The 26,861-nt window shown below is 46.3% G+C and overlaps 1 protein-coding gene across 2 annotated transcripts in view; it reads left to right on the top strand.

Moving 5' to 3' along the window:
- ZDHHC8 (zDHHC palmitoyltransferase 8) overlaps positions 1-20,445 on the top strand; it is a 218,277-nt gene extending 197,832 nt beyond the window's left edge. For both annotated transcript variants that reach the window (XM_085636173.1, XM_085636174.1), the window contains exons 9-11: positions 2,701-2,804; positions 13,508-14,544; positions 17,870-20,445. In XM_085636173.1, the coding sequence (XP_085492299.1) occupies positions 2,701-2,804; positions 13,508-14,544; positions 17,870-18,053 (1,325 nt within the window). In that variant the 3' untranslated portion in view covers positions 18,054-20,445. The remainder of the gene's footprint in view (positions 1-2,700; positions 2,805-13,507; positions 14,545-17,869) is intronic.
- Positions 20,446-26,861: the final 6,416 nt, after the last annotated feature.

A 26,861-nucleotide genomic window follows, 5' to 3' on the forward strand; every position in this document is an offset into this window, starting at 1 on the left:
GCCCCATTCTCTCTCCTTCACTCAGATGCATCTCCCTTATGGCAAATCCCTGTTCGTGCGTCCCTGGCATTGCTGCAGCTTGAGAAGGATGCTTTCCATAGTCCTAGTCTAATCCGCGCCCTACTCTCCTCTCCTCCCCCAACCCCTGCTCTAACAAGTGATCATTCTGTAGCCTTTTGGCTGCAACTGTTAATGTTAATGTAATTTATAGAGTGCAACAAATACCCGGAGGTGTCCTGGCACTTCTTGATTCTCTAAGAATGCCAAGGTAGAAGAGGAGGCTGCCTACTCTTTAGAAAAGAGCCAGGTCTTTAGTTCTTTATGAAAAGGTAGGAGCTCAGTGATGGTTCTCAGATAACGAGGCAATTCGTTCCAAGCCTTCGCTGTGCCGTGGATAAAGCTTTTGCCCCCCCCCCCCCCTCTCCTGTGCCGCGTCCTTATCATTTGCGACTCCGCATAGGGAGTACTTTCAATGGATCCAAGTTGGTTGACTAGTCAAGGAACTCACTTTGAACCTCCCTGGGCAGTGTGAAGTTGCTTTCCTGTAGTGTTTTTGAAGCAAGAGTCAACGCGGAACCTTTGCTGCCCATTTCTGGATCCTCAAGCAGCCTTCGTCTGCCCCTTGAATTTCTTTTCTGCGGATCCAGTTACAATCCCAACCAGGCGACTCAAAGCCGCAGCGGGTTTGCGTTTTGGTTTGCTTTGCATCTCACCTTGATGCCACACCAGCCATTGCTGTCATTGATAGTTTCCTGTCCCCTCACTCGTGCAAGGTAGCAGTGGCGGAACTGGTCCTGTTTAGATAGGTTGCGAATGAGGTAGTTGTGATGGAGGGACCCTGTGCTACTCTGGCTATTTTAAATAACATTTTTGGGATCGTTTTGGGCCATAGGGACTGGTCCTGTACCAAGGCTGCTGAATGCAGGGGTGTTTCAGCCAGCTGAGAAGATATGGGGTCAGGATCTTACTGTAGGGGAACTTAAGAAGACTTACAGTGCCTATCTGAGTTGAATGTATTTAGAAAGGGTAGTCAGTTGGGAGTATCAAAGTACCTTTATTCCAGTTAATAAAAATCCTTATTTACTACATGAATACTAGAGTTAAAATATTAAAATCTTAATACATAATAAAGGTAAATCATATTATTATAACCATACTTCCAAGTTAAAAGCAAGGTATAGATGCAATTATGTTAAAGGTACAGTACAGTTGTAAACCAGAACAGATGTCATCGCCATTTTGTTATTTCTTTAAGCAGCAAAATCAAGATGGAAGTCATTGTGCATGTTTCGGTAGAAAGTGCGGAACAGTCGATTATACAGCACGAATGCTAGAAAAAGAACATCTTGTTATTTCTACCCTTTATCAGGTTCAAATGCAAAGGAAATGTATGCAACTTTACTGAAATATACCATTCAATAAAATTGTCAACTAATACGTGTATCTCAATATCTGTGTGTTCTTGTTCAATAGCAGAAAGAGAGTGGCACTACAGTGCAAATTTCTCTAAAAAGTGCAGAAGCAATAGATTAAACGCTAATAAAGATAGTATCCTTACCGGTCACCAATGGTTACTACGGTCATGCTTCAGATTAAAGTGCAAAGATGTTAGTGCAAATCTCACTAAAAGTGCAGGGCTATAAAGATGTAACATAGTATATATGGTATTGCTACATCACTGTTTTTTTAATTCCTTCGCTAACCCTTATGCGAGAAAGTTATAGTGCAAAATTTTGCTAAAAGTGCATTGCAATAGAATTAGAAACTAAAAACATATCCTAGAACTGTAACTCATAATGTTTATACTGTGTCTGCTGCAGAGCATTCGTTATATTTTCCACTGTTAATAACTTCTCTGCTTTTATTATACATTTTATGACGGCTGCAGCTACTTGAGGCAATTCGCCCTTCAAACACAAAAGTGGTGCATGCCAGTTTGGAGTCATTACACCATATGCAAGGGCATGCAGTCGACGCAGGTCTGGGTACATTCAGGACCCTCTCTCTTCCAAAGAGTTTGGCATCCCTAGTCCTGGGTGTCTGGGGTTGGGTGCCCACCTTTAAGCCCCAATCTCCAATTTCTACCACTAACTCCCTTTCCTGCTCCAGTCAGGGAACCTCCCCTCAGGCTTGGGTCGTACAACCCCCATTGATGAACTCTCCTGTCTCTCACGTAGAAATGAGCTCTATGTTAGTTAATTTGCCATCGCCACACTCTGACCACCCTAGATAGAATGGGCAGACAGGCACTGGGGTGGGAAGGGGCGGTGAGGAAGCTGAATGTGGGGCAATGGAGCGGGAGAAAGAGGTTGGGCCAAGAAGCAACCTACACATGCTGCTGTGCGCGCCGTCAGCCCCTCCCACAGCGCACACACACTTGGTATGTTGCTGCCCTCTCTGATAGCAATCTTAGTTGGTCTGTCACTTACCTGGAAGAATTCTAGATGTATCAATGCTATAGAAAGCTTCCTTTAGCCAATGTTCCCAAAGGAGCCGAAGTACAACTGGAATAGTAACTAATTTTTGCTGAACTTTGATGGCCGAGTTTGGGGTCACAAGGGTTATGGTTCAGCGCTGTCTTCCTACGAGTAGCAACCATCAGATGACATGGTAGCGTTACTGCTCCTTTGTGTACAGTTGTTTACCACCCTGTGGACATCACTGAATTAAATCTTTTTATTGCTTCTTTGTCTATTTCAGAAAGTGGACTCTCTCCCAAGAGGAACAATCCTACCACCCCAGCGATGTACAAATATCGACCAGGTTTCGCCAGCAACCCTAAAGTCCATTATCATCCCGAGCAGGTGGGACTCTTATTATATTGAACCCCCCCCCCCCCACACACACACACACCATGCGTGCACTTCTCTTTCTTCCCATAGACACCAGAGCGCTCCTTGGAAATGGGCTTGATAAGTTGGTATCCCAAAGAAGAAGAAGCAAACTGGACCACTTGGGTACCTCTCACAACTAGAGCCAAATTTCGGGGGGGGCTAAGAAAAAATTTCGGGGGGGGGCTGAATCTTTAAGCAATAGGCAGAGTGGAGCAGCAGGGGCTCTTAGAAGGGGTGAAACAACAGCAAGACCTCATTAACATGCAAATGGTCTTTTAAAGACCTGTGAATTGCTCAGGTGTGGCTGTGTGTGTGCCCGGAAAGCTGTCTCACTGTCTCGTCCCGGGCTGCCACACACGGGGGCGGGGGGTGGGGCTGAAGCCCTTTGAGTCCAATGGGTGTTGCGCGCCCGCCTCACAGTGTTCCATGAGTGCTCCTTAGCCTTTGGCCCTGTGCAGTGCTCTACTCTGTCTTAGATGGGTTGCCACTATATAAACACATCATATATACAAATCTGAATGATAATTGCAGCGGGGCAAAATGCAGAACTTTGAAAAATGCCGACAAGCGTCACCGTGTCAATTTAGCGCAGTTACCAACGTAATCTGGGGGTCTGTTGCAGCAATCGGTCGTGCCACACATTCCATGTTGATTGCAATGTTGTTGTGCGGTTTGTTGATAAACCCTTGGTGTAGCAAGGAAAATGCTGCTTTCACTGTAAGCATTTGTTCGTAGTATGTTGTACTGTAGATTGACATGCGCCCACCCTCCTCCCCAGAAGCTGGCAGTGATAACATGTTTTCTCTATTGCACACTGTTTACCAATTTACAGTGTACGGGGCGCATCATATTACCCTTGCTGTACGATTCAACTTCACCCACTGATCAGAAAATTGGGTTGAGTTAGCGCCCAAGCACATTGTGGGCTAGGGGAGGTGTCACACAACGTCTCGTGACTCAGCTTCTTTGAACATAAACAAGTTGTAACATCTAAACCCAACACTAGATGGCAGGAGTATGCAAAGCATGTGAATGTACAGCACTATAAGCTACAAACAGATGCTTAAAGGGTAACTAACATTTTCCTTCTCACGTAAAAGAAATCATAAAATTGCATGATCATAAAATGCGTGCTAAATAAGTGCACTAACCTAATTCATCTCTTTTTGATCCTATAAAAGCTACACAATAGACAATTATTTCACTGTTAAATTAACAGAATTTCCTTTCTACAAGACCATGCCCTGCAACATAATTTGCCTTGCAGAATTGTTTATAGGGAATGAACATAATTTTACACAAATGTAGTGCCCCCTTTCTCAATTTTACCTCCGATGTAATCAAAAATGGTTTAATTCAATATTTACTCATATTTACATAAAAAGTGTATAAAAGAAGAAATGTTCTGCCCTATATTACAATAGCAATTACTTTCTGTTTTATGTGACCATTTTGACATACGTTTTACTGTTTTAGGTACCAAGATGGAACATGAAACCTATATAGATATATGTATATATATATATATATATATCACTGAAAAAACCTCAGGTTATAGTAACGTTGGGTGTGATAAAGTTGGGAGTGATCAAGGATCCGTTTCTTTAAAAAAAAATTTTTTTTAAAAACCACTGAAATAAACAATGGTTAAAGCAACGTTATAGTTAGGTGAATTTGTCAGTGACAACATTAACACTTTGAACTAAAATAAACACAGAAATTCTCCAGTTAGAGTTAGCAGCGCTAACTATAACTTGCACCCCCATGCAGTGCTTATGATCTCACATATGATATCACTCATGATATTGTCTATGACCTCACTGATGACATCTCTAATGACATCATTGATAACATCACATATCATAGAGCAGTAATTGAGTATAACTTGTATCCCTGCATGGATTTAAAACATAGATAACTTGGAACTAGTAATGTCTTGGACATAGGGTTCAGGTCTTTGATGAACATATTTTCCCCAAATCTATCATTTATCTGTGTGGTCTTGCAGACAGGGGCTGCCCAAGAAAGCTGGAGGGCATTACCACATTTCAACAATTCACTCATCCATGCCGATGGAGTAAAGTATTAGAATGAATCCACAACTTTGCCCCAAAAAATAATTGCCTGGAAGAGATACTATGGGAGACCGCGCTTCCACCCAATTCCAACTGTAGTAAGTGAAATGGAGCAGACTTAAGAAGGTTATTGCTCCTCAAACGTCTCTTCGAGGAAGGACAAAGAGTGTATTTAGTGCAAACCCAAATATCAGCCCCATGTAGGGCACCCATCTTGCTCTATAAGTCTCTACAGATGCAGATGGTAGACCAATGCCCTCCAGCCTTTATTCCCCCCTCAAATCCAACAAAAACATAACTAGTGTTCATAAAAAATATGAACAATCTTACTGGCCTGGGCATCCCAACCCGTGCCCCCTAAATCTTAAACAACAGTTCTCAAATGATTCGATTGTCTGGAAGTAAACCCCATTTAATTTAAATGATCTCTTGGGGTTATATCTTTTCAAGTACAATCTTGCCATTAGGAACATTGGGGTCTAATCTTTTTCTTCTACAGTATTTTTCAAAATTAGACATACGTTAATGTTGATCATTCCCTTTTCTTGCTGAAAGGACGGCTCGTTGGCATTAAGCAAGCGTGGGAGTGGGGTACAGGACTCTTAAGAGTTACCGATTCAAATCCAACAGAATTAATTCCAATTTCACCTTCCTAGGGTTGAAAAATTGAGATGGGTTATTATAAAACCTATTATTTAATTACCAGGAGCGGATTACATCTTTGGGGTGCACTAGAGCAAACTGTCATTTATTGTTAATTTTCTAAGGTTTGGTTTTGATTGCTTCAAGTAGACCACTTTCACGCTAGTACCTCTGACAAGTGAATGGGGGTGGGGTGGGCAGGTGTCCAGACCTCCAAAATGTGTATGTTTGGCCTCCATGCTCAGATTGAAATGCAGTCCTGTTGCAGTCACTGCATTTCCTCTTTGCACCTCACAAACCTATTACATTTCTACCCTTATTCTTCTTTGAAGCTTTTCTAGTCCTGCTTGGCAGGACCTCATGATCACCTCAAGTTACAAACCGAGGCAAGTGGAGATCTCAACATATCTCAAGAGAGCCTCAGAAAAGTGGGAAGGTGTGGGGAAGCTTCCGCTGGGTGTCCGGCTGTACCGGATAAATGACTGACTCAGTCGCAGCTCGAACCTGTTGTCATTTTCCATAACGACAAGTCTACCACTACTCCCTTATATTGCAAGAATGATGCCGAGTTTTAGGATACGGATTAGCTGTTTGGTTGGGTGAGATACCGCCAACTTTAGCTTAAAACAGTACATTCTTTTATGGTTGCAATGCCACACATGGCAATATTGGATAATATATACAAAAATACCATGTTTGGGCACTTAAAAAGTTTCTAAATCCCACTGCGGGTTACGGTTTGTAAAGGAAATTGATTACAGGAACACTGACGAGCATTAACAAAGCCAATAGGTCTGGGTTTAATTTGCTACTGCATGCAGCATTACCTTATTAGAGGAGGACACTCTGGAGGAGAGCCAGTAGGAGTGAATAGAGAGGGTTGTTGTTGTAAATTAGTATCTCATGCAATGCAATTCAAGAACTCAAGTGGAGGCCAGAAGTATATACTCAGTCAGTAGCATTAGGTGAGGTTGACCGGGCGTCTCGAATATGCCGGAACAATGCTGTTTTTTTTTATGTCTGTCCTGGTAAATTTAAATAAACTTAGCCTGTCCCAGTTTCCAGAGAGCGTCAAAAGAACGCAGAGGGATGCACGTTTTCATGTGTGTCAGTGCAGAATTAAGTAGAAGCAAAAAAGCAGAAAGCAATTTAACTAGCAAAGATAATACTTTGTTTAAACATTGCAGTTAATTCTCCTTACAGGGAGTAGCCAGCAAATTTAAATACCCTGCACTTTGAGCGAAAGCTTTTTTGGCACCAAGAAGACCTTGCTCGTCTCTTTCATCTAAGCATCAATCCATTCATCTTTTCATCCTCCCACCCACCTGCTGATAATCGCCATTACATTCCATCATCCATTCAGTCATTCATCCAACATTCAGTCTGTCACCTTTCCATCCATCCGCCCTCCCATCCATATCCAAACCTATCCGTGTATCTTCAAACCTAGTCATCAAACATCCATCCTTTCATATAGTCGCCCCCTTTCATCCATTCACCCTTTCAGTCATCCATCCTTTGGCACATCCATCCTCCCTTTCACTCAACCATTCTTTTATTCTATGCATCCATCCTCCTTTTTACTCCTCTATCCATCCACCATTTCACTCAGCCATCCATCCTTTCACTCATCCATCTACCCTTTGGCCCACCCTTCTAGTCATTCATCCACCCTTTCACTCATTTATCCATCCATTCACCCTTCCACTCATCTACCCTCCTTTTCACTCATCCATCCAGTTTCACTCATTCATCCACTCATTAATCCATCCATTTACCCTTTTCCTCATTGATCCATCTTTTGTCTCCCTTATGCATCATCCATCCTTTCTGTTATCATCTATCCACCCACCTCTTCACTCATCCATCCATTCATCTTTTCACTCATCCATCCTCCTTCCCGTCTTCCATCTTAACTCATTCACCCATGCTTCTATCCAGCCACCATTTCACTCAAACATCCTTCCACCCATCCATCTTTTTACTAATTCATCCACTTACTCATCCATTCACCCTTCCATCCATCTAGTCTTCCTTCTTTTCATTTATCCATCCTTTCACCCGTCAATCCTTTCACTCGTCCATCCTTTCAACCTGTCCATTCATCCAGCCTTTCACTCCATCCACTCATCTACCATCCATTTACGCTTTCACTTATCAGCCACCCTTTCACCTAGTCAGTCATTCTTCCATCCTTTCACTCAGTCATCCATCCATATTTTCACTGTCATCCATGCATTTTTCCACTGTCATCCATCCATCCTTTCACTCATCAATTCACCCTTCACACATCCATCCAATCATCCATCCTTCTTCCCTTTCATTCATCTATTTTTACATCCATCCTTTCACTCATTCATCAAGGCATCCATCCACCTACCCATCCACCCTTTCACTCGCACATCCATCCATCCAGCTATTCATCCATCCTTCACTCATTAACCTTTCCACCCTTTTGCGCTAATTATGAGCTTTGACTGGCAATTTGCAGACAGAAGAAGCCCATCAAAAACCCCACCCCGCTGTGGCTGCTAAAGCAGCAGGTTGATGGCGCCCCTGGTGCCACACTATCTGGGTTTTCTATTTTGAGCGCTCTCAATGAAGTTATGCAGTGCCACTCAGTGGTTGCTAAATTGTAGTCCTACCTTTATGTTTGTGGAATGCCCCGGTTTTTGTTTTTCAAAAATATGGTCATCCTAGTATGTTAAACAATGAATACTCCACTGCCCGAGCCAAGAAGTAATTGACCAAGTCTCAAATCAATGGAGGAAAGAGTGTGATCGAAAAAAGTCGATGGTTAAAGGAGCAGAACAAAAGCCCTAGCTATATTGTTAGGATTAAGCCTGTTTGACAGCTCTGCTGTGAAAAGCCTCCCCTAAAAATGGACAGGGAATTCCTAAAGAACGCCCCAACAGTGTGTGTGTGTGTGTGTGTACAACTGTGTATATGCAGGAGACTGCCCTCGATACGGTGCAAGTAGCATCTCTCAGCTGAAGGAGTGAGTGCATTGAAGTACCCCTTCAAGAAGGGATAGGCACACAGAAATCTCCCAGCTGGGGTGATTAGTACATGTCCCAGAAGAGAAGTTGGATACATGGGACTACTCCCAGAAAGGGTATGGAAACAGGAAGGGGCTCCCAACAGAGGGTGATGAGTATATGGGACAGCCAAGAGTGAGGGGATGGTTACACAGGACGGAGCCCAACAGGAGAGATAGGGTATGCATGCAACAGCTACCAGTAGAAAGGATGGGTATACAAGCAACAGCTTCCAGCACAGGGAATGGGTATACATGGGGCAGCTTCCAGCAGAGGGGGTGGGTATACATGGGGCAGCTACCAGCAGAGGGGGTGGGTATACATGCGACAGCTTCCAGCAGAGGGGAAGGGAATACATGCGACAGCGTCCAGCAGAGGGGAAGGGAATACATGCGACAGCGTCCAGCAGAGGGGATGGGAATACATGCGACAGCGTCCAGCAGAGGGGATGGGCATACATGCGACAGCTTCCAGCAGAGGGGATGGGAATACATGCGACAGCGTCCAGCAGAGGGGATGGGAATACAAGCGACCGCGTCCAGCAGAGGGGATGGGAATACATGCGACCGCTTCCAGCAGAGGGGATGGGAATACATGCAACCACTTCCAGCAGAGGGGATGGGAATACATGCGACCGCTTCCAGCAGAGGGGATGGGAATACAAGCGGCAGCGTCCAGCAGAGGGGATGGGAATACATGCGACAACGTCCAGCAGAGGGGATGGGAATACATGCGACTGCTTCCAGCAGAGGGGATGGGAATACATGCGACTGCTTCCAGCAGAGGGGATGGGAATACATGCGACCGCTTCCAGCAGAGGGGATGGGAATACATGCGACCGCTTCCAGCAGAGGGGATGGGAATACATGCGACCGCTTCCAGCAGAGGGGATGGGAATACATGCGACCGCTTCCAGCAGAGGGGATGGGAATACATGCGACAGCTTCCAGCAGAGGGGATGGGAATACATGCGACCGCTTCCAGCAGAGGGCTGGGAATACATGCGATAGCTTCCAGCAGAGGGGATGGGAATACATGCGACAGCTTCCAGCAGAGGGGATGGGCATACAAGCGACTACTTCCAGCTGAAGGGATGTTTGAATAAGCGGATAGTCTTCGCAGCCAGGAGGGGAGTTCAACACCTACACAGCAATTAAGAGTGGCATTGATTTATTGCGGCACACAGAGCCAACCACCATGGTTGTTGTTCAGCAAGGGCAAAATGAGGTTTTAAAAAAAAAAACAATGTGTGGTTGTGAAGCCGGCTGGACGCTCTGTTGTGCAACACATCTTTGGAATGCAGATTTTAACGTGAACATATAAGCTTGTGGCTGCTTCCGTTTCACGTCATCACCCGCTCCTGTGTGGCGGCCATTTTAGGAAGATCACGCACTTGGAGTTACCGCTCGAGGTCTTTTAGCCTTTACTCTATGGCGTGGCATTCACCGAAGGATTTAGTGGTTTTCCTGATTGCCGGAGGAGGCAGCGGGGACAGGCAAGGACGTGAGAGTGAGTACATTTGAGAAGGGAGTGAACAGGAGAGTGTTCAACAGGAAAGAGGAAAATTCCTGTGATCTCAATCCGTGTCTAGAACCTATGAACCAAGGATCTGGGTTGAGGCGTGGAGGTAAAGTGGTGAATGTACCATTGCGTTTTAGAGAGTGATGTATTTCTTCATGTGTTTTTTCTAGTGCATTGTCATATTGGAATTAGGTAATTTAGTTTCTATTTTCAATTTTATAAGAGCCACTGTGTGGTTACAGTAAGTTCTTTGACTTTTTGTGTATATATTTTATGTGTTTAAATTTCTTATTTGGTTGTATTGTAAACATGCATTTTCCGGTAGGCGCATGTTTTACATGATGAGATTTGATCTTTGCTGTTTACATGTTATTGCATTTGAAAAGGAAGGAGCCATTTAGTGTTCTGTAAGTAAAGATTCTCGCGGTGTGGGCTCATGGAAGCTTGACATAATAATGTCAAGGTTCCACATATCGGTGGATTCTATTTGGGACAGTTTGCTATGCCGTGTGCCACCATCAGTTCGCTGAGGGAAGACAGAATAAAAAAAACTACACCTTGAAATCTGTTCTCCTCCTACTTGCAGCCGAAGGGATGAGTATACATACAACAGCTTCCAGCAGACTGGAAGGGTATACATGCGACAGCTTCCAGCCGAGGAGATGGGTATACATACAACAACTTCCAGCAGACTGGATGGGTATACATGCGACAGCTTCCAGCAGAGGCGATGGGTATACATACAGCAGCTTCCAGCAGACTGAAAGGGTATACATGCAACAGCTTCCAGCAGAGGGGATGGGAATACATGCGACCGCTTCCAGCGACTCTGGGTGGGGGGGGTGTACATGGAGCAGCTTCGATCAGAGGGAATCGGTATACATGGGGCAGAATCCAGCAGATGGGACTGTGGTGCGTGGGACTGTGGGACATATCTCAGAAAGGGGGTTGGGTCCATGGAGCAGTTTCAATCACAAGGGTTCTGTGCATAAAAACACACCCAGCAGAAAGATGTTCACGATGTAAGATCTTGGAGAGGGGGTTGAGGTCAGAGTGTGTAATTAAGACTTTAATGTGTGCTCACACTGCACCAGCTTGACCCACGGAACTTAACTAAAAATCTCCCGGCTAGTGCAGGCCACGCCCAATATTTCATCTTTCAGAGACCTAAAGTGGTGGAAGCAACAACAGCAAATCAAATAGCGATACACTGACAAGATAAATGAATTGAAGGTCCAAACCCAGAGATTAAAGAACAGTCATTTATATCAGGTTGCAACCAGTGGCCGATCGCCGAGGGTGTGCTGCGGGGCGGTGGGCCGGGGAGGGTATGGGCAGGGGGTAGTAAACTCCGGCATATGGCCGAAGGGAGTTAAGTAAATAAAAATAATGTACATTGCGCGCTGCATCGCAGAGTTGGCGTTGCAGCACGCGCAATGTAAATTGTTTTATTTATTTATTTACTTAACTCCCTTCTGTCGTATGCCGGAGTTTACTAACCACCACCCTGCCCCTCCGCCGCCCCACAACACACCCTCGGCAAGCCGCCACTGGTTGCTACACAAATTAGGGGAGCATGAATAGAGATGAAAGATGAAAACGAAGTCTAAGCGTTCTCCAAGAAAGACATCAGCCCTCATGAAGGTCAAAGTGGACTATTATTAGCCTAGTATACCAACTTCAAAAAACTCTGAGACAGGAGCATGCCACAGGCTGGGACTTTCGCTGGGACTTTAATCGGACCACGATTACACGCAGTCTGCCTGAGCCAGAGGTAAGTGCTGGTCAAGAATTCCATCTTCTGGGCTCTGACACTGCTAAAAAATCAGTGCAAGGCTGCTATAAGAGTGGGTGGGTTCTTGAAACCACGCCCAGCAAAAGAGGTGCATTACAGCACAATGCCCACTAGAGGGTGTCCTGTATGGGTCTGCTACCAACCAAAAAAGGGTGTGTGCATTAATCTGCTGCTGGCAGAGGGGAAGGCCCAACCGCCATCAAAGTGGAGCTGTATAGCACTGCGATCAGCAGAAGCGGCGGTGCATGTACATCCCCCACGGACCCCCAAGTCCCCACAGAGGGAAATGAGCAGGTGCAGAAGAACGGTGGGTTCATTAGCAACTGCCCATCCTCAGCAGATGGTGTGGATGTATAAAACCACAGGCTGCAGAAGGTGTGGGTGCCTTGAGCACCCTTTAACCCCAGACGAGGTATTGGATGAAGGGACATGTGGCAATAGAGCGGCGGGTTCAGGGAACAACTTCCAGGAGAGGGGTGATGTGTGGAACAGTGGTGGATGCACAGACCCACTCCTGGAAGAGAATGTGGGTGCATTGTAAGACTCCAAGCAGAGTAAGTGGGTATATTATCACCCCCACACCACGTCCCCAGCAGAGCAGATGTGTATTGAATAGGTCACAAGAGCAAGGAGTGTATGAGAAATATATCAGTTCAAGGGGAGGTTGTCTAAAAAGGATTCCAGTGGAGTGTGCCAATGCCTAAAACTGCTCCAAGGAGAAGAGGGGTATATGGCTCCAACAGAGGGGTGCATCTAACAGATGCCACAGAGGAGGGAGGAGCAAGGAACATGTGTTACCAACAGGGCAGGTGCATGAAATTCCCTCCCCCACCAACCTCCACTTTCCCAGCAGATGGGCAGTTACATAGAATGACTACCAGCTGGAGAAGGGTTTGTTACATAGGACCGTTCCCAGCAGGAAATGTGGGGGCACAAGAATGACTCCCCAAAAGAGGGAAAGGTTTTAGGACAGATACCAGCAGTAGAAGGGTTCATTACGTAGAACAGCTCCCAGCAGGAAGGGTGGGGATGCCCCCAGCGGAGGAAAGTGCACATAGAGCAAATATCTGCAGGAGTGCAATGTATGGAGTAGCTCCTAAAAGAGGGGAGAGTACCTAGAAGAGCTACCTGCAAAGTAGCTCCCTAAAAGAGGGGAGAGTACCTAGAAGAGCTACCTGCAGAAGTGTTCGAAGCATGGAGCAGGTTTGAGCCTAAGGCAGATGTACTCCACAATGTACAAGGAATGGGTACTTGAATCAGCTGTTAGAAAGAGATGGCTTCTATTCATAGAGCAGATCCCAGCAGAGGAGAGAGTACAGAGAACGGCTACTGGTGGAGGGGTCATTGCATGCAGCATCTTGTAGCTGAGAGAAGAGCTTTTGAAACAACTCCCACTAAATGTAGCTCTACATGCCATGAACAAATGCTTACAGGGTAAGTAACATTTTCCATATATGCCACGGTGCAGGCACACAAGGGAATGGGGTGTGAAATCACGGAGGACCATGAGCAGGCTGAAGGGGACGATGGTCTTAATGAGCTGCGAGTGTCTGTTTCTGTCTTTTCTTGGTTAATTGATCTGGCTTTCCATTTTCTCCGCAGATGGCCATGCAGGAGGGAACCAAGGACGGGGTGCGTATAGAGGACACCTGTAGGAACCACGACTTCCAGTCTGAACCCAACCTGGACATGCCAGACTACCGGAAGAACTCCATACACAAGAGCTACCAGGCTCCTCCACTTCAGTTCGACCCCTTCGCCGTCAACTCCAGGTCCCTGAGCCTAAAGTCGGAGAGCAAGAGAGCGGCGGCAGAGAAGGCACCACTGCATGTCATGAAGTCAGACGGCGCTGCCTCGCCTTACAAAAGCATCTTCTCCCCTAGCACCTTGTCAAACAGAAACGGAAGTCTGTCCTATGACAGCTTGTTGAATTCCATGTCGCCCTCAGCAGGGAAGTGCATTGCCCACACAGGAGCGGGTTCAGTCGGATATCACTCACCCTACATGTCAGCTAAAATGTGCCATATGCGTGGCAGTGAGATGCAGCGCCAACCAGGGCCAAGCTTCAGCCCTGTGCTGGGGAGGCTTTCCCCACACCACAGGGACCCCTCTCCTGTGCGCTACGACAATCTCTCCAAGAGCATCATGGCATCTATCCAGGAACGGAAGGAGATGGAAGAGCGGGAAAAGCTGCTACACTGCCACGCAGAGTCGGTGTTCGCGGACTCAGGTGTCTATGACACGCCAAGCACCTATAGCCTTCAGCAGGCCAGCATGCTGGCCGAGAACCAACGTGGCCCAGGTGTGAGATATGGCTCGCGGGACAATCTGATTTCCGCCAGTAACTTTAGCACAAGGAACCCTATTCTCCAGTCCTCGGTGTCATCGCTCGCCAGCTCCATGTCAAGGGCACCAAGGACTTCCACAACTTCCCTACAGGCTGACCTGGCCAATAACAATGTACAGACTCACCAGGCTCTGCAGGCCAGGCTGAGCAATGGCTCCTACAAGTCCCCGGGCCACCAGGTCCCACCGTCCCCCACAACCATGCCGAGGTCACCATCCTATGGGGGTACAAAGGCTGTTACGTTCCTGAACACAATGGAGATGGTGGAGGCACAGTCAATGGGGCCCCAAAGGTATGGCTCCTTCTGCTACCAAGATGGCTAAACCATGGCTAATGTTAGAGTAGACCCTGCCGAGTGCTCAAAACATGACTTTTGGGGGACTAACAGCAGGGCTAGTTTATTATGCTGTAGATTTTGGGTCCAAAGTCCCCATTTGATGGAGCCCGTAGTGTTCCAGCACAGATCATGGAAACAAGCATGACCCTTACTGAATGTTTTTTTCTTGGTGGGCGGGAGTGATTGTTGCATCCAAAGTGGCGACATTCAGTGTTGCCCTGTCCATAGTCAATGAGGTAGCAGTGAGGAAACAAACTTTACTAATCTGAATGGCAGTCAGTCCTATGAGATTACCCCTGCCCTGGCCTACAGGAGGCAGGAGCGGACACTATAAAACTCTTCTGCATCCTTCATCGTTTGTAAACTACTGAGGCTATAAAGGTCAGGATGCTCTATGCCTAGTACCAAGGCTCCAAAAAAGAATTCACAGTGAGTGTGTTGATGCTGCTTGCGTTTGGAAGTTAGGAGTACTATTTGATGCTGAGGCAAGGAAATATGTGGCCTATATATAAATCAGAAGTACTATTACTCCACGCACCCATGCATCCTACTCACCTAGGAGCAATTCAAAACTTCCAAAGAGCTCCTCCTAATTTTAACTTTGTCGTGGTGTGAGGAGGAACCCTATGATGAAGCATTCCACCTTTTGGTGGGTGAAGGTTTTCGGCCTAGGATGAAAACCTTTTTCAACACTTGTCAGGAACGTTACATGTTCGTTCAATCTGTTGATTATTTTGTGTTTTGACCTGATAGTCAGCAGACCGCCATATCTGTGATTGCCTTCAAATAAAGTAAGCTTTTTTCTTAAATGCAGCCCATTTCCCTTATAGGAAATAGTGCTGTGTTTAAGGGAAAACAAATAATATGCTTAACTTTGTTTGAGAGACTTGGCAGATTGCTAGCTATGGTTCTGGGCCCCGCCCAGCCTTCTGGTCTATAGGTTGATATTCCTAGCGGTGACCCGACCTGGGCTGTCCACTTGCTGAACTACAAGGGTGTCATGGGATCAGGATTTCATCTATCGACCTTTCTGCCCCCAGCGCTACCTGTCGCTACAGAGGAAAGATGGAAACAGGCTATGCACATTGATGGCTCCTGGACAACTGATGCATACCGCTGTGCTGAACCCTAGTGCCCCTGTAGGCATCTGAGCAGAGGTTCCCCCAGCTCTGTCCTTGAACATCAATATGATCCAAGGATGAATAGTCACTCAAAGATTGGCATGTAACACATGCAGACACACACGCAAGCCAATCAGGGACCTACATCATCGCCAGTCTCAGCAAATGCACACAACCTGCAGCAACTCCTGGCTCACTCTCTGCAGACATGTGCTCTCTTAGCCAATGCATGACAAAAAACATGGTCTACACAACATACAGGTATACATTTCCCTAGAGAAGTGATCTCTGCGCTAGTTTGCCCACATTTTTACTCCATATATTCGGACACAGCCTAACCTTAAGGCATAAAAAGAATAGTATTTACAGCTGTCCTTCTCTGAAGGCCTGCCTCAGATCTACATTCTGAAGCTGTGTGAAGTCTTTGTCCTTTCTGAATCTTGCACTCTGACGCGCAGCTTTTAACATGCATTTCTTATCCGTGGAGGCATTTGTGGTTTGATGTTTTACCCCTTCTTCATATGGACTGTAAAATATTCATAATCATTCTTCGCTTAAAACTGACTCACTCTTTCTGGTGCTGACGTCATGCAGTTAAAGTGACAATAACTGTACATGAAGCCTTCTGCCCAGGAGGCAGTTCTGAAAACTCTCAGTGGTCACACTGAAGTCAAATACAATCTCCACCAGGGTGGATCGGTCACATAGTTACATGCCAGTCGCCTACCTTAGCCTTTTTAACTTTGTGTCATCGTTCGACTGCCGAGCGTAACTAGACCCTATGGACGTAGAGAAGGGAAACCCTACTATTTGGTTCCATTTAACAACCAGTCTAGCCTTGTCTGCATCCCAAACACCCTACATACAGATGACCTTCAAGTGCAGTGGTTGATACAACCACAAGTGTGGTGTAAGCTGTCTCATCTGGGTCTAAACGGGTCAATTTTACTAAAACACGTTTACAGAATTCAAAAGACATAATCCGTGTGACTCCTTCAAACTGCCCTTTAAGTTCTCTTAAGTGAGTTTTGGTTTCTCTAGCCCTTTCTGGTTTCCTGAGGCCTTTTGATCATTATAGTCCTAGTTTGCAGTTCACGTGCTCCATCACAGTTGCATGCAGTCCTTGGAGTAGTACACAATCGAGTCTCAATGCATCCTGCTATTCTGGTTGTTGACGTAGGAATAACGCGTATATACGCTTCACTGCTGCTCTTGAGATGTTTTGCGCTCTATTTGTTCTCTTTAGCGAAGTTTAGGAGCAAGTTTAGAAGCAGCTACATTTTCAGAGCCTCCTCAGAATAAGCCTTTTATTTGCAAGGAAGTTCTCCCACGTGAGGGTTGTGTGCCAGAATGTCGTGGGTATAAATGTAATGCAACAGAAATATGGTAGCCAAAATATTGACTCCCAAAATATTGGGAAGGTATGTGAAGATTTGCTATTCTTAACTCCACAGCTACATATATATATATATATTGTGAACTAGTTACATATAGTGAACCTTTACTTGCTTATATATGTACCCTTGGCAATATTTTATAGTCAATATTTTGCTACAATGTTTTGTAACCCAACACAGTATTCTTGTAGTACACCAGGGTAAGTGGCCACCATCAATTTTATAAAATTGATTTGTATGACAGTACTGCCACAATTAATTACCAATTCAACCCAAAGTGCAATATTTTATAACTAGCTGAAGGAAATGCACTTTTACACTTGGCAGTATCGGTTTCTCGTAGAAGTAGCAGCCGCTGTACCTTCCTCGTGTCATGCCTGGTGCTTAGCGCAGTCCCTCAAAACGCATGGCCCTGACCACCTCTAATATCCTTATTTTTCTGGCCCTTGATTATATCTGAATCATTGACACGTAGGGAGGGACTTGTCATAGACTCAGCTGTTGCCCTTCTGAGCCAGATGGCACTCACAATGTAACTCCAGAGTTGAATTGGCATGCATGAAGCTGCATGACATTTTCCAGCCTGGTTGTAGATGCAGAATGCCAGTAGGACAGGGCCTTAGTCTGAAGTGTGACTGGACACTAGCACCGCTGAACTTGCATGTGTGCCAGCCTTTCAGAAAACCCCACAGTTCTTGCCCTGTACTGCAGCCACATGTGGAACCAGAATTAATTCAGGTTTTCTTTCTCTTTTTGTTGCAGGGAAGACTTGCAGACAAAGACCCCCCATGGTAAGATTAACGGGCAGCCAAAGGGACTATCGCGGACAGACAGCCGCCTGGGGTCCACGTCCAGTTCCCAGGGGCCCGGGACCAGTCCTTCCAGACACCCCAGTGTCAAAAAGGTGTCTGGGGTTGGAGGGACCACCTATGAGATTTCTGTTTGAAAATGAAGAAACAAGGCTCCGTCATCCATCGACCTTGTCGTGAGGCTTTGCTCCATGTGAGTGAACTGGAAGGGAGAAGCTAAAAGACACTACAGTATGATCCACAGAGGACATAGACGCTGAACAGCGAATCGAAAACACCCAGGAATCTGAGGGTTTGAAGGCAAGGAGCGCGCCTCATCACCAGAATTATGCAGACGTTGGCTTTCTATGAAGGATAGATTACAAAACAAATAAGCCATTGTGCATTTGTCTGTCGAAAACGTTGTGTAGAAGTTTGTGCTGTGAGAAAACAAAAACACAAAAGTACAGTTTGCCCAGGATTCTCATCAGAGGCCATCAGGTGTTGTTGCCACTCCTCAGTGGTCCTCTAAGCAGCCTGGTCCTGCATAAAAACAGGTTTCCACGGAGAGGGGACCTAGAGACCAAACACAAAACATGGCCTTGCGTCGCAGGAAGTGACGCGTGCTCTTCAATTCCCCCTTCCCACACAGACAACACCACTGTCCCTTAAGAATTTTAACCTTCCTTTCTTTGCAAAAAGGCCTCTTGTTTTGCAAGGCCACCCCTGTGAGACAAAAGCGTGTGTGTGTATGTATGTAGTATGTATGTATGTGTGTGTGTGTGTGTGTATGTAAAAAATAGCATTAACACATGACTCAATGAAAGTATCCAGGAGGGTATTGCAGGGCACAACGTGGATGTATCTTTTCCATTCACAATGACCTAGATTGGTGAAACTCTGTTTCAGTGCAGAAGCATAAAAAAGTCTGGGGGCTTGAAAGTTTCAAAAGGCATGAGTGAACTAGAGACCTGATCTCAAGTAGAGAGCGGTGACCGATATGAGACAGGTTATTATCCTTGTGTGGACCCTCACAAGATTCCTTCTCTGTATTAGGAACCGGGTGTCACATTTTGTCAGCAAGGGTAACAGCCTTTCAGGAAGGCAGATGAAAAATATCACAAGATAATTGAGGGATACCGTTAAGTCTGCTCTGATAAGGACATTCTTGTTATGCCTGCACTAAAGTCTTACAGACAAAAGCAAGCGTGCAGGGCTGGACTCACAATTGATCACACAAAAAATATGACCAGGTCAGCAGAAGGCTGCGGCGTTGTGGTTGGTGAAAGATAGGACAGGTCCTTCTGTCTTGTCACTAGAACGCCTCCATTGCATTATAGGACTATAATACGCAGTTACCCGCTACATGGCCCTTAAATGTGTGTTTGTGTGTATGTGTACATATATTTATAACTTTTATATCAAAGTTTCTCCTGCATTAAAAAAACGTCTGTGTCGGTGTGCCTGAAGAGACCATGTGTGTGTGTGGCAGCTGCTTCACAAAAATGGCTGCCGTTGTGCGATTGCCTGTGGCAGCTGCTTTACAAAAATGGCTGCCGTTGTGTGATTGCCTGTGGCTGCTGTTTTACAAAAATGGCTGCCGTTGTATGATTGCCTTTGCAAGCTCTCAAATGGTGCCCGCTGGTGACGTGTCTCGGAATCAGGTAACTACTCCTAAGGGTACGCACCCATCACCATTGAGTATTTCAGAGATGACCATAAGAGTCACTTAATTTGATAACATGAGTCGGGGTGACTGGGAAAGACTACCACATAACTGAGTGGCTTTTTTTCACTGAGCAGGCCACTGGAGGAAAGGTTCTCAATCTGTTAACCGCTACATCCTTTTCAGATGACAAAGCGGATAAGGTTGGGAGGGAGCTCTAGTCATCCATCTTACTAGTACACAACTTGTTTCAGGGAGCTCAGGGTACGTTTGATCACTGGCCTATGTGAGGTGAGTTAAGTCCTCTGTTTGTGTTTACCTGGAGTCTCTCGCATTAGGTGACTTGCTTGGCTTCCAGTGCCCAACAAGGGAAATAAAAGATCAACGGTTATAACTTTTATTGTTAAATAACCCCTAAATGGACTCATTTATAACTTGGCACTCTTGGCTCCATGACATAAATATAGGTTTTACATTTTTTTCTTCGATCCATCATCTTAAGGCACCTCCACCTCTCTTGCGCACCCTGTAGCGAAGGCCACGACTTATGATCCCTCGCAGAGCCAGACATACCACACGTACTTTCCCATCCTTTCCTGTTGTCGAAAAGAACTGCAAACATTACATGGGAGATTGAAAAATGTCTGCAATAGGTACATTTACTTGGAATATTCATTCAACTTTTTTATTATTTTTGTAATAAGTTTGGTCCAGATTGAAGCTGTAAGTATTGCTGCTTAAAATATGACTGACCAATGAAAAGAATAATTTCATGTGGTAACTGAATCCCAACCCCTTTACCCTCATCCCTGAGTAAGTTTGCTTCAAAATGTGTTTGTTGTAAATTCTACTTCAGGGATCAGTAAACACAATTAATACATTCAGAGTTTTCCGAGAGTAATTTAAATCTTTCATTTGACTTTGAATATTGATGTGCTAACCTGTGCTAGCCCCAGAAATGGCTCTGTACTTGTGTGCAGACACCAGAGTGCCAGCTTTGCAACTGGTCAATACATCTGCATAGGTCTCCTGTAGTCATTTTGCATCAGATTGCACCCAGTACCTACTCGAGCCCAACCCTCGTCCCCTCCATTGTGTCCCAGGGTACCTCATTGAAGACGTGTTTTCCGATCCCAGTCCTAAGAAGGTTCCCATGGTGGGCGTTGTGGAGGTCAAAGGCGGGTAGGTCCCTAAAAGAGGCTTTATTTTTTTAGGACAGTAAACTGCTGTAGTAGGATAGGTAACACAAGATACTCGCACCATTAGCGTTTATAAATGCATGCATTCGACAAGAGTCTTTGTGGGCTCAATAAGATATGTTATCTTGGTGTCCACATGGGATGTACCATGTAGGAGAGCTCAGCGTAACTGCAAGGTGGTTGTGTTACCACACCACTCCACAATACCAACACAAGACGTTTCCAGTCCTTTGTTTTAATAACCAGTTTTCCTGGTGCCAGCAGCCTGTGTGTTTACTTGAGATACAAGAGCAAAACTCTGATAATGCACTGGCAAACAGTACCCGGTGAAGGAGTCCCATCCTTGGTTGGAGCGGGCATCATATAGTGTCTGTCTTGTTGACTTTGTTGGAGTGAAGCTAACTGTCTTCCAACGCGCATCAGTTATACTCTTGTGTTGAGTTGGCTACTATCAGTCATTCAATCAATCAGTACATTTGTAGAGTGCACAACTCACCCGTGAGGGTCTCAAGGCGCTGGGGTGGGGGGGGTGGGGGTGCTGCTGCTGCTCGAACAGACAGGTCTTGAGGAGACTCCTGAAGGCCAGCAGGTCCCGGGTCTGTCGTAGGCGGATGGGGAGGGTGTTTTAGTCATTACATTTCTAAAGCCTCTAAGTTTATAAATTCTAACATTTAAAAGCAGGCAGCCAGTAAGTCATAGGAAGCAAGCAGGGACTGTTTGATTGACAGAGAGGAAGTGGTGCCCAGGTCCAAGCCCTCAGGGCCTCCGCAAGGGTCCAGAAATCAGCATAAAAGCCATCATTAGTTCAAAAAGATGCATGAAGGACTGCTTTCCAGACCAGCAGGAAACACAGGCTCACACAAGCCTAACCGGTAGTGGTATACTGATGGTGAGATGCAAGGAACCCTAACTAGTTCTTACCTATTACCATGACCTAGCCTTCCTTTGGCAGAACATTGGACATGTACATGCCTTTCTTCACCTAGCTTCCCTAACCCGGTACTGGTGAGAGCTGTCACATGTGAACATTCTAGGCTCGTGCTAACATTGGTTATTGGTATATGAAATGTAGTTCCTTATACAAGTTGGCCACTAGGAAAGCCAGGCAATTTCCAAGACCCACCGAAAAACAAGTTAATGTTTTTTTTAACAGGACTTTCACCTCTATAGTAGGACCACCCTTCATGGATACCCTGATCTTTGAACCCAAGCCTTACAATTTTGTGTTTTATTCTTTGCTCTACCTTGGAAATACATTCTAAGACATCCGAGTGCAATGGGGGACATAAAGCCGCACCCCTCTACTGATCTGAAACACTCTTCTTCTCAAATTTCAAATCAGGGAAGTTACGGGCCACAGCCTATCTCGCTTCTTGGAAAAAAAGACCAAGTTCAGACTTTGAAAAAAAAAAACAACAGTTTGCAATATTCTGAACATAAAACGAGATGGCAGGAGAGTGCAAAAATGTGAATCTACAACACACCCAGTGCAAACCGAAAGCCCCAGGTAATTGGTGTTTTGCATGGGGTTAGACCTACAGCTGAAGGATCTGATGGTTGCAGTAGCATGCCCCAACCTGCAGGGGGCCAACTTCATCTGGATGAGAGCTGCTTAAATGCACGTGACCGAGGATTCAACAGGTCCGAGGAGTTTAGCCAACCTTCATCAAGAGGTAGAAGAAGTTCATGAACAGGGACTTGTTGCTTCCTGGTTCAAGAATATGTATTTCTATCCCCTATCCAGGGATGGCCTGTCCCAAAGAATACACATGGGGGTAGAGGTCAGCAAGCAGCTTTGACACAACTTTTGTAGTTGCGTCGGTTCCTCTTAAGGATGTTCCTGTAACTCAAGGTTTAGGGAGAGTTGCAAACAGAATAAACACCTCAATCCAGGACAGGCAAGTGTGGGTTTATTTACAGTTCCCCGCTCTGGGCTTCTGGGTCCACACTTTTAACGAGGTCGCCGTTAATTCCATTGCACACAAAGTCACTAAGTGCCAGGACTAGATAAAAGAGGCGAGTCAACTCCACACCAAATCGCCATGATAAAAATATGAACTTGAGTTATGTGATTGTAATTATGCGGCGCGTGGCTTATCCAGAATGGATCCTAACCCTCATTTAAGTTATCCGCCCCCTACAACCCCTCCCCACCAAAACACCTGCAGGGCATCACAGTGACCGCTGCCACTGGGCCACACCGCGCTGTTGACTTGTTTGTGTGAAAATGTGCTTTGAAAAGTGATTTTTAAGTGCTATGCCTGGAAACAATAAATACATCCTGAAGTCTTTGAAACAATCTCAAGTCTTACTGAGAATGCACACAAAGGTGTGGAGAGTAAAGGTCATACGAGAACATAGGAGATAAGCCTACTGTATGCTGTAATATCTCCGTACATATTTCGTTCCGCTGCACAACTTCCCATCATTTTAAAACTTTTTAAAAAGTATCTAGCTTTTTTTTCACATGAATTCTATATAGTAAGCATGTGAGAGCCCGGTTACATGATTTAATTTATTATAGACTTGGGTATCTTCTCAAGTAATATTCAATTAAAATGGTATCTTTCTATGTAGTTTCCTCATTTTTCTTCATTTCGATCCGCTCCTGGTTTTTAAGCTTCCTGTTCGAGTTCAGGACCATTTTCTTTTCAGCAGCGATGGCCTTTCTTTAACCCACAGTGCTGTAGCCAATGAGCTACTAGGCTGTTTCGATTGTGACCCATTTAGCATTAAGTTATTTTACCTTCAAGAATATTCTTTTTTTTTTTTAATAAAAATGCAAACTAATGTTGTATGCTGTAAATGCGATGCTCTGGGAGTAAATGTATTTATTCAAGAGGTGCTTGGTGCCTTCATGGTGTTCACAACATATACAGACGACTAAAACTACAAATAATTGGCAATATGAAAGCAGGCCATGACAGTGTCTTGCACTCAGTGGTACCCTGGGCAGTCTCTGAGCACAATGAATGTTTTTGGAAGAAAAGGTGCAATCACAGGTGTGATTTCTATGGCACTTTCTGGGGCGCTTGGACAATCGGGGGGGGGGGGGTTACTGGGCCCCAGTCGCATCAACTGGAGATGTTCATCACTGGTGTCCTGTGGCCACAGTACGATTGGACCCAAGCTGGATAACCAGACACTCCTCTCAAGCACTTGACTCTCTCAGGCTAGAAAGACAGAGTGGGCAGAATACAGTGTTTGTAGCATGTGCTGCTGCAGATCACATGCTCTGCACCCACCTGCCATTTAGTGTTTGGGGAATGTTTGCCAGTTGTTTTTTGTTCAAAGAAGTGTTTGATAACAAGTCGCCTCGTGACCACTACGTTTCTCCATAAAGTACCAGGGTAAAGGCGCCATCGCTGATTGCTTTTTCCCCCATCGCGTAGTAATGTTTCTTCCTGATCTTCAGGGTCACTGACCACCAACAAGATATCGCTCGATTCTAGGCACTGGAAACTTCAGAGAAGGGCATCGGAGAATCAATCAATCAGTGGCCTTTTTAGAGCGCTCGATTACCTCTACTGGGGCGTCTCGGTGCTCAAAAAGTGTGGGTTCTTTGGATTTCACCCAGATTGGAGGGATCTGCTGTGCTTCGGGCTGTAAAAGAATGACTGCGGGAAGGGTAGGGGGAATGAAGAACACACCCTTTCAGTTCTGCCCAAGTCTCCTGTGGTTAGACCATCATCTTGTGCGTAACCTTTATCTGCCTCGAGACCAATGAGGATTCTGCTTGTACTGCCTGGTATTCAAGTACCAACCCCCTATTGGGCACAGAAGGGAACTCCAGTGGGCACATTACAAGGGCAGCAACAGGGCTGTCAGACTGTAGCAGCTCTTTGACCCAGAGGACTCAAGGAACAGGACTCTGAGGGTGATGGACCCTCTAGTCAGCTGCCGAATAGCCCCAGCATCAATTCCTTGGATGGTTCTGATATGGAGGAGGAAAAGCACTTGTGGTAGGGTGCTGCACTGAGTCGAAGGGCACCGCTAGAACTTCCAAACCGTCTGCATGACTGACCTTCCATAGTTGGGCCTTGAAAATACACACGAGTTGAGCATCAAGCACTTAGACTCAGCCAAAGAGGATCTGACACCCGTCTGCAGTCCTTGATATACCACGATATCCGCTCCAAGGTACTGAAAAACACGTGAGCTGAAAAGACACCAACCAACCCCAGAGTGGCCACCATCATTGCCAATGTCTGATCTGAAAAAACTCTTGATGCTGGTCTCAGTGCTGAGAGAGCGCCTCATGCCCATAGAGCTGCCAGAGAGCCCTGATGTAAAGAAAGGAGGTTCCTCGTCCACCATACCACAAAAAGATCCCGGCCCATCCCCTAGCACCACAGGAGCACAAGGCCACTCCTTTGAAGAATGGCAGCTTGCCTTCGAGGCTGCAGTCTCGGAGGAACTCGAGATACCCCATACCAAAGAAGCCCAAACAACCAGTGCTTTCTCTATGGCCCGAGTCATCGCAGCCTCCGACCCCGCAGCCTCAACCATCGCCTCCTCCACCACAGTTATCACATAGATCTCCATCACCGCAGGGACTGCCCCACACATTTTTGTGCCCCCTATGACCAGAAACTGCCTCCTCTCGAGGGGGATGATCCATGTGAGGACTAGAACGCTGACCCCCGGATGATGCTGGTTTACCCTGTTAAACCATCCCCCCCTGAAGACACTGCAGCATATCATACAGTCAGTCAACTGCACCCTATCAAATCAAACTCAACCAATTAATCCGGATTTTATAAAGCGTGCTACTCACCCGTGAGTGAGAGTCTCCAGGCGCTGGGGGTGGGACTGGGGGGGTGCAGCTCCAGATCAGTCGAAGAGCTAGGTCTTGAGGTTCTTCCTGAAGGTTTGCAAGGTAGGGGAGCGTTTGATGTTGACAGGGAGCTCGTTTCAGGCCTTGGATGTGACGTAGGGGAAGGCTCTTCCGCCTGCTCTGTTTCTTCGGATGAGTGGGGTTTCTGCCAGGGCGAGGTCGGCAGAGCGGAGGTTCCTTTTGGGAAGGAAACTCTCGTTGAGGTATTTGGGTCCGATGTGGTGGAGGGATTTGTAGGCGTGGGTGAGTAGTTTGAAGGTTACTCTCTTCTCAACAGGGAGCCAATGGAGGTCTCGTAGGTGTTGTCATGTGTTCGTGCCGTGGGGTTCCGAGGATGAATCTGGCCATGGTGTTCTGGATGGTTTGGCGCTTGTGCAGGAGAGTTCTGTTGATTCCGGTGTAGAGGGCGTTGCCGTATTCCAGTCTGGTTGTTATGAGAGCGTGGGTGACGGTCTTTCTGCATTCGGGGGGAATCCATTTGAAGGTCTTGCAGAGGATGCGGAGGCAGTTAAAGCTGGTGGAGGCGATGAAGTTGATCTGGCAGGTCATGGTGAGGGAGGAGTCAAGGATGATGCAGATGTTCCGTGTGTGGTCTGATGAGGTGGGAGGGCTCCCAAGGGCCGAGGCCCACCAGGTGTTGTCCTAAGCAGTGGTGGAGGGTCCAAGGACGAGGACCTCTGTCTTCTCCGAGTTTAGCTTCAGGCAGCTGTTGTTCATCCAGGCTGCAACGGTCTTCATTTCTTCTTGGAAGCAGAGTCTAGTGTCTTCGGGGTTCTTCGTGAGGGAGAGGATGAGCTGGGTGTCGTCGGCGTAAGATACAATTCTGAGCCCATGCTGTCTGACGATGGTGGCGAGGGGGGCCATGTAGATGTTGAAGAGCGTGGGGCTGAGCGAGGATCCTTGGGGTACTCCGCAGTTGGTCTCTGTGGGTTCAGAGAGGAAGGGTGGGAGTCTGACCCTCTGGGTTCTGCCGGAGAGAAAGTATCGGATCCAGTTGAGGACGGTTCCTCGTATCCCTGCGTCATGGAGTCTGGCTGCAAGAGTGCAATGTGAGACGGTGTTGAAGGCTGTGGAGAGGTCTAGCAGGATGAGGGCCGCCGTGTGGCCCTGGTCGAGTAGCATGCGGATGTCGTCGGTGGCGGCAAGGAGGGCGGTCTCGGTGCTGTAGTTGCTGCGGAATCCGGACTGGGAGGGGTCTAGGATGGGTTTCTCTTCGATGAAGGCGGTCAGCTGGGCGTTTACGAATCTCTCGGTGACTTTAGCA

This window comes from Triturus cristatus, chromosome 11 (genome assembly GCF_964204655.1).
Source record: "Triturus cristatus chromosome 11, aTriCri1.1, whole genome shotgun sequence".
Classification (NCBI taxonomy): Eukaryota; Metazoa; Chordata; class Amphibia; order Caudata; family Salamandridae; genus Triturus; species Triturus cristatus.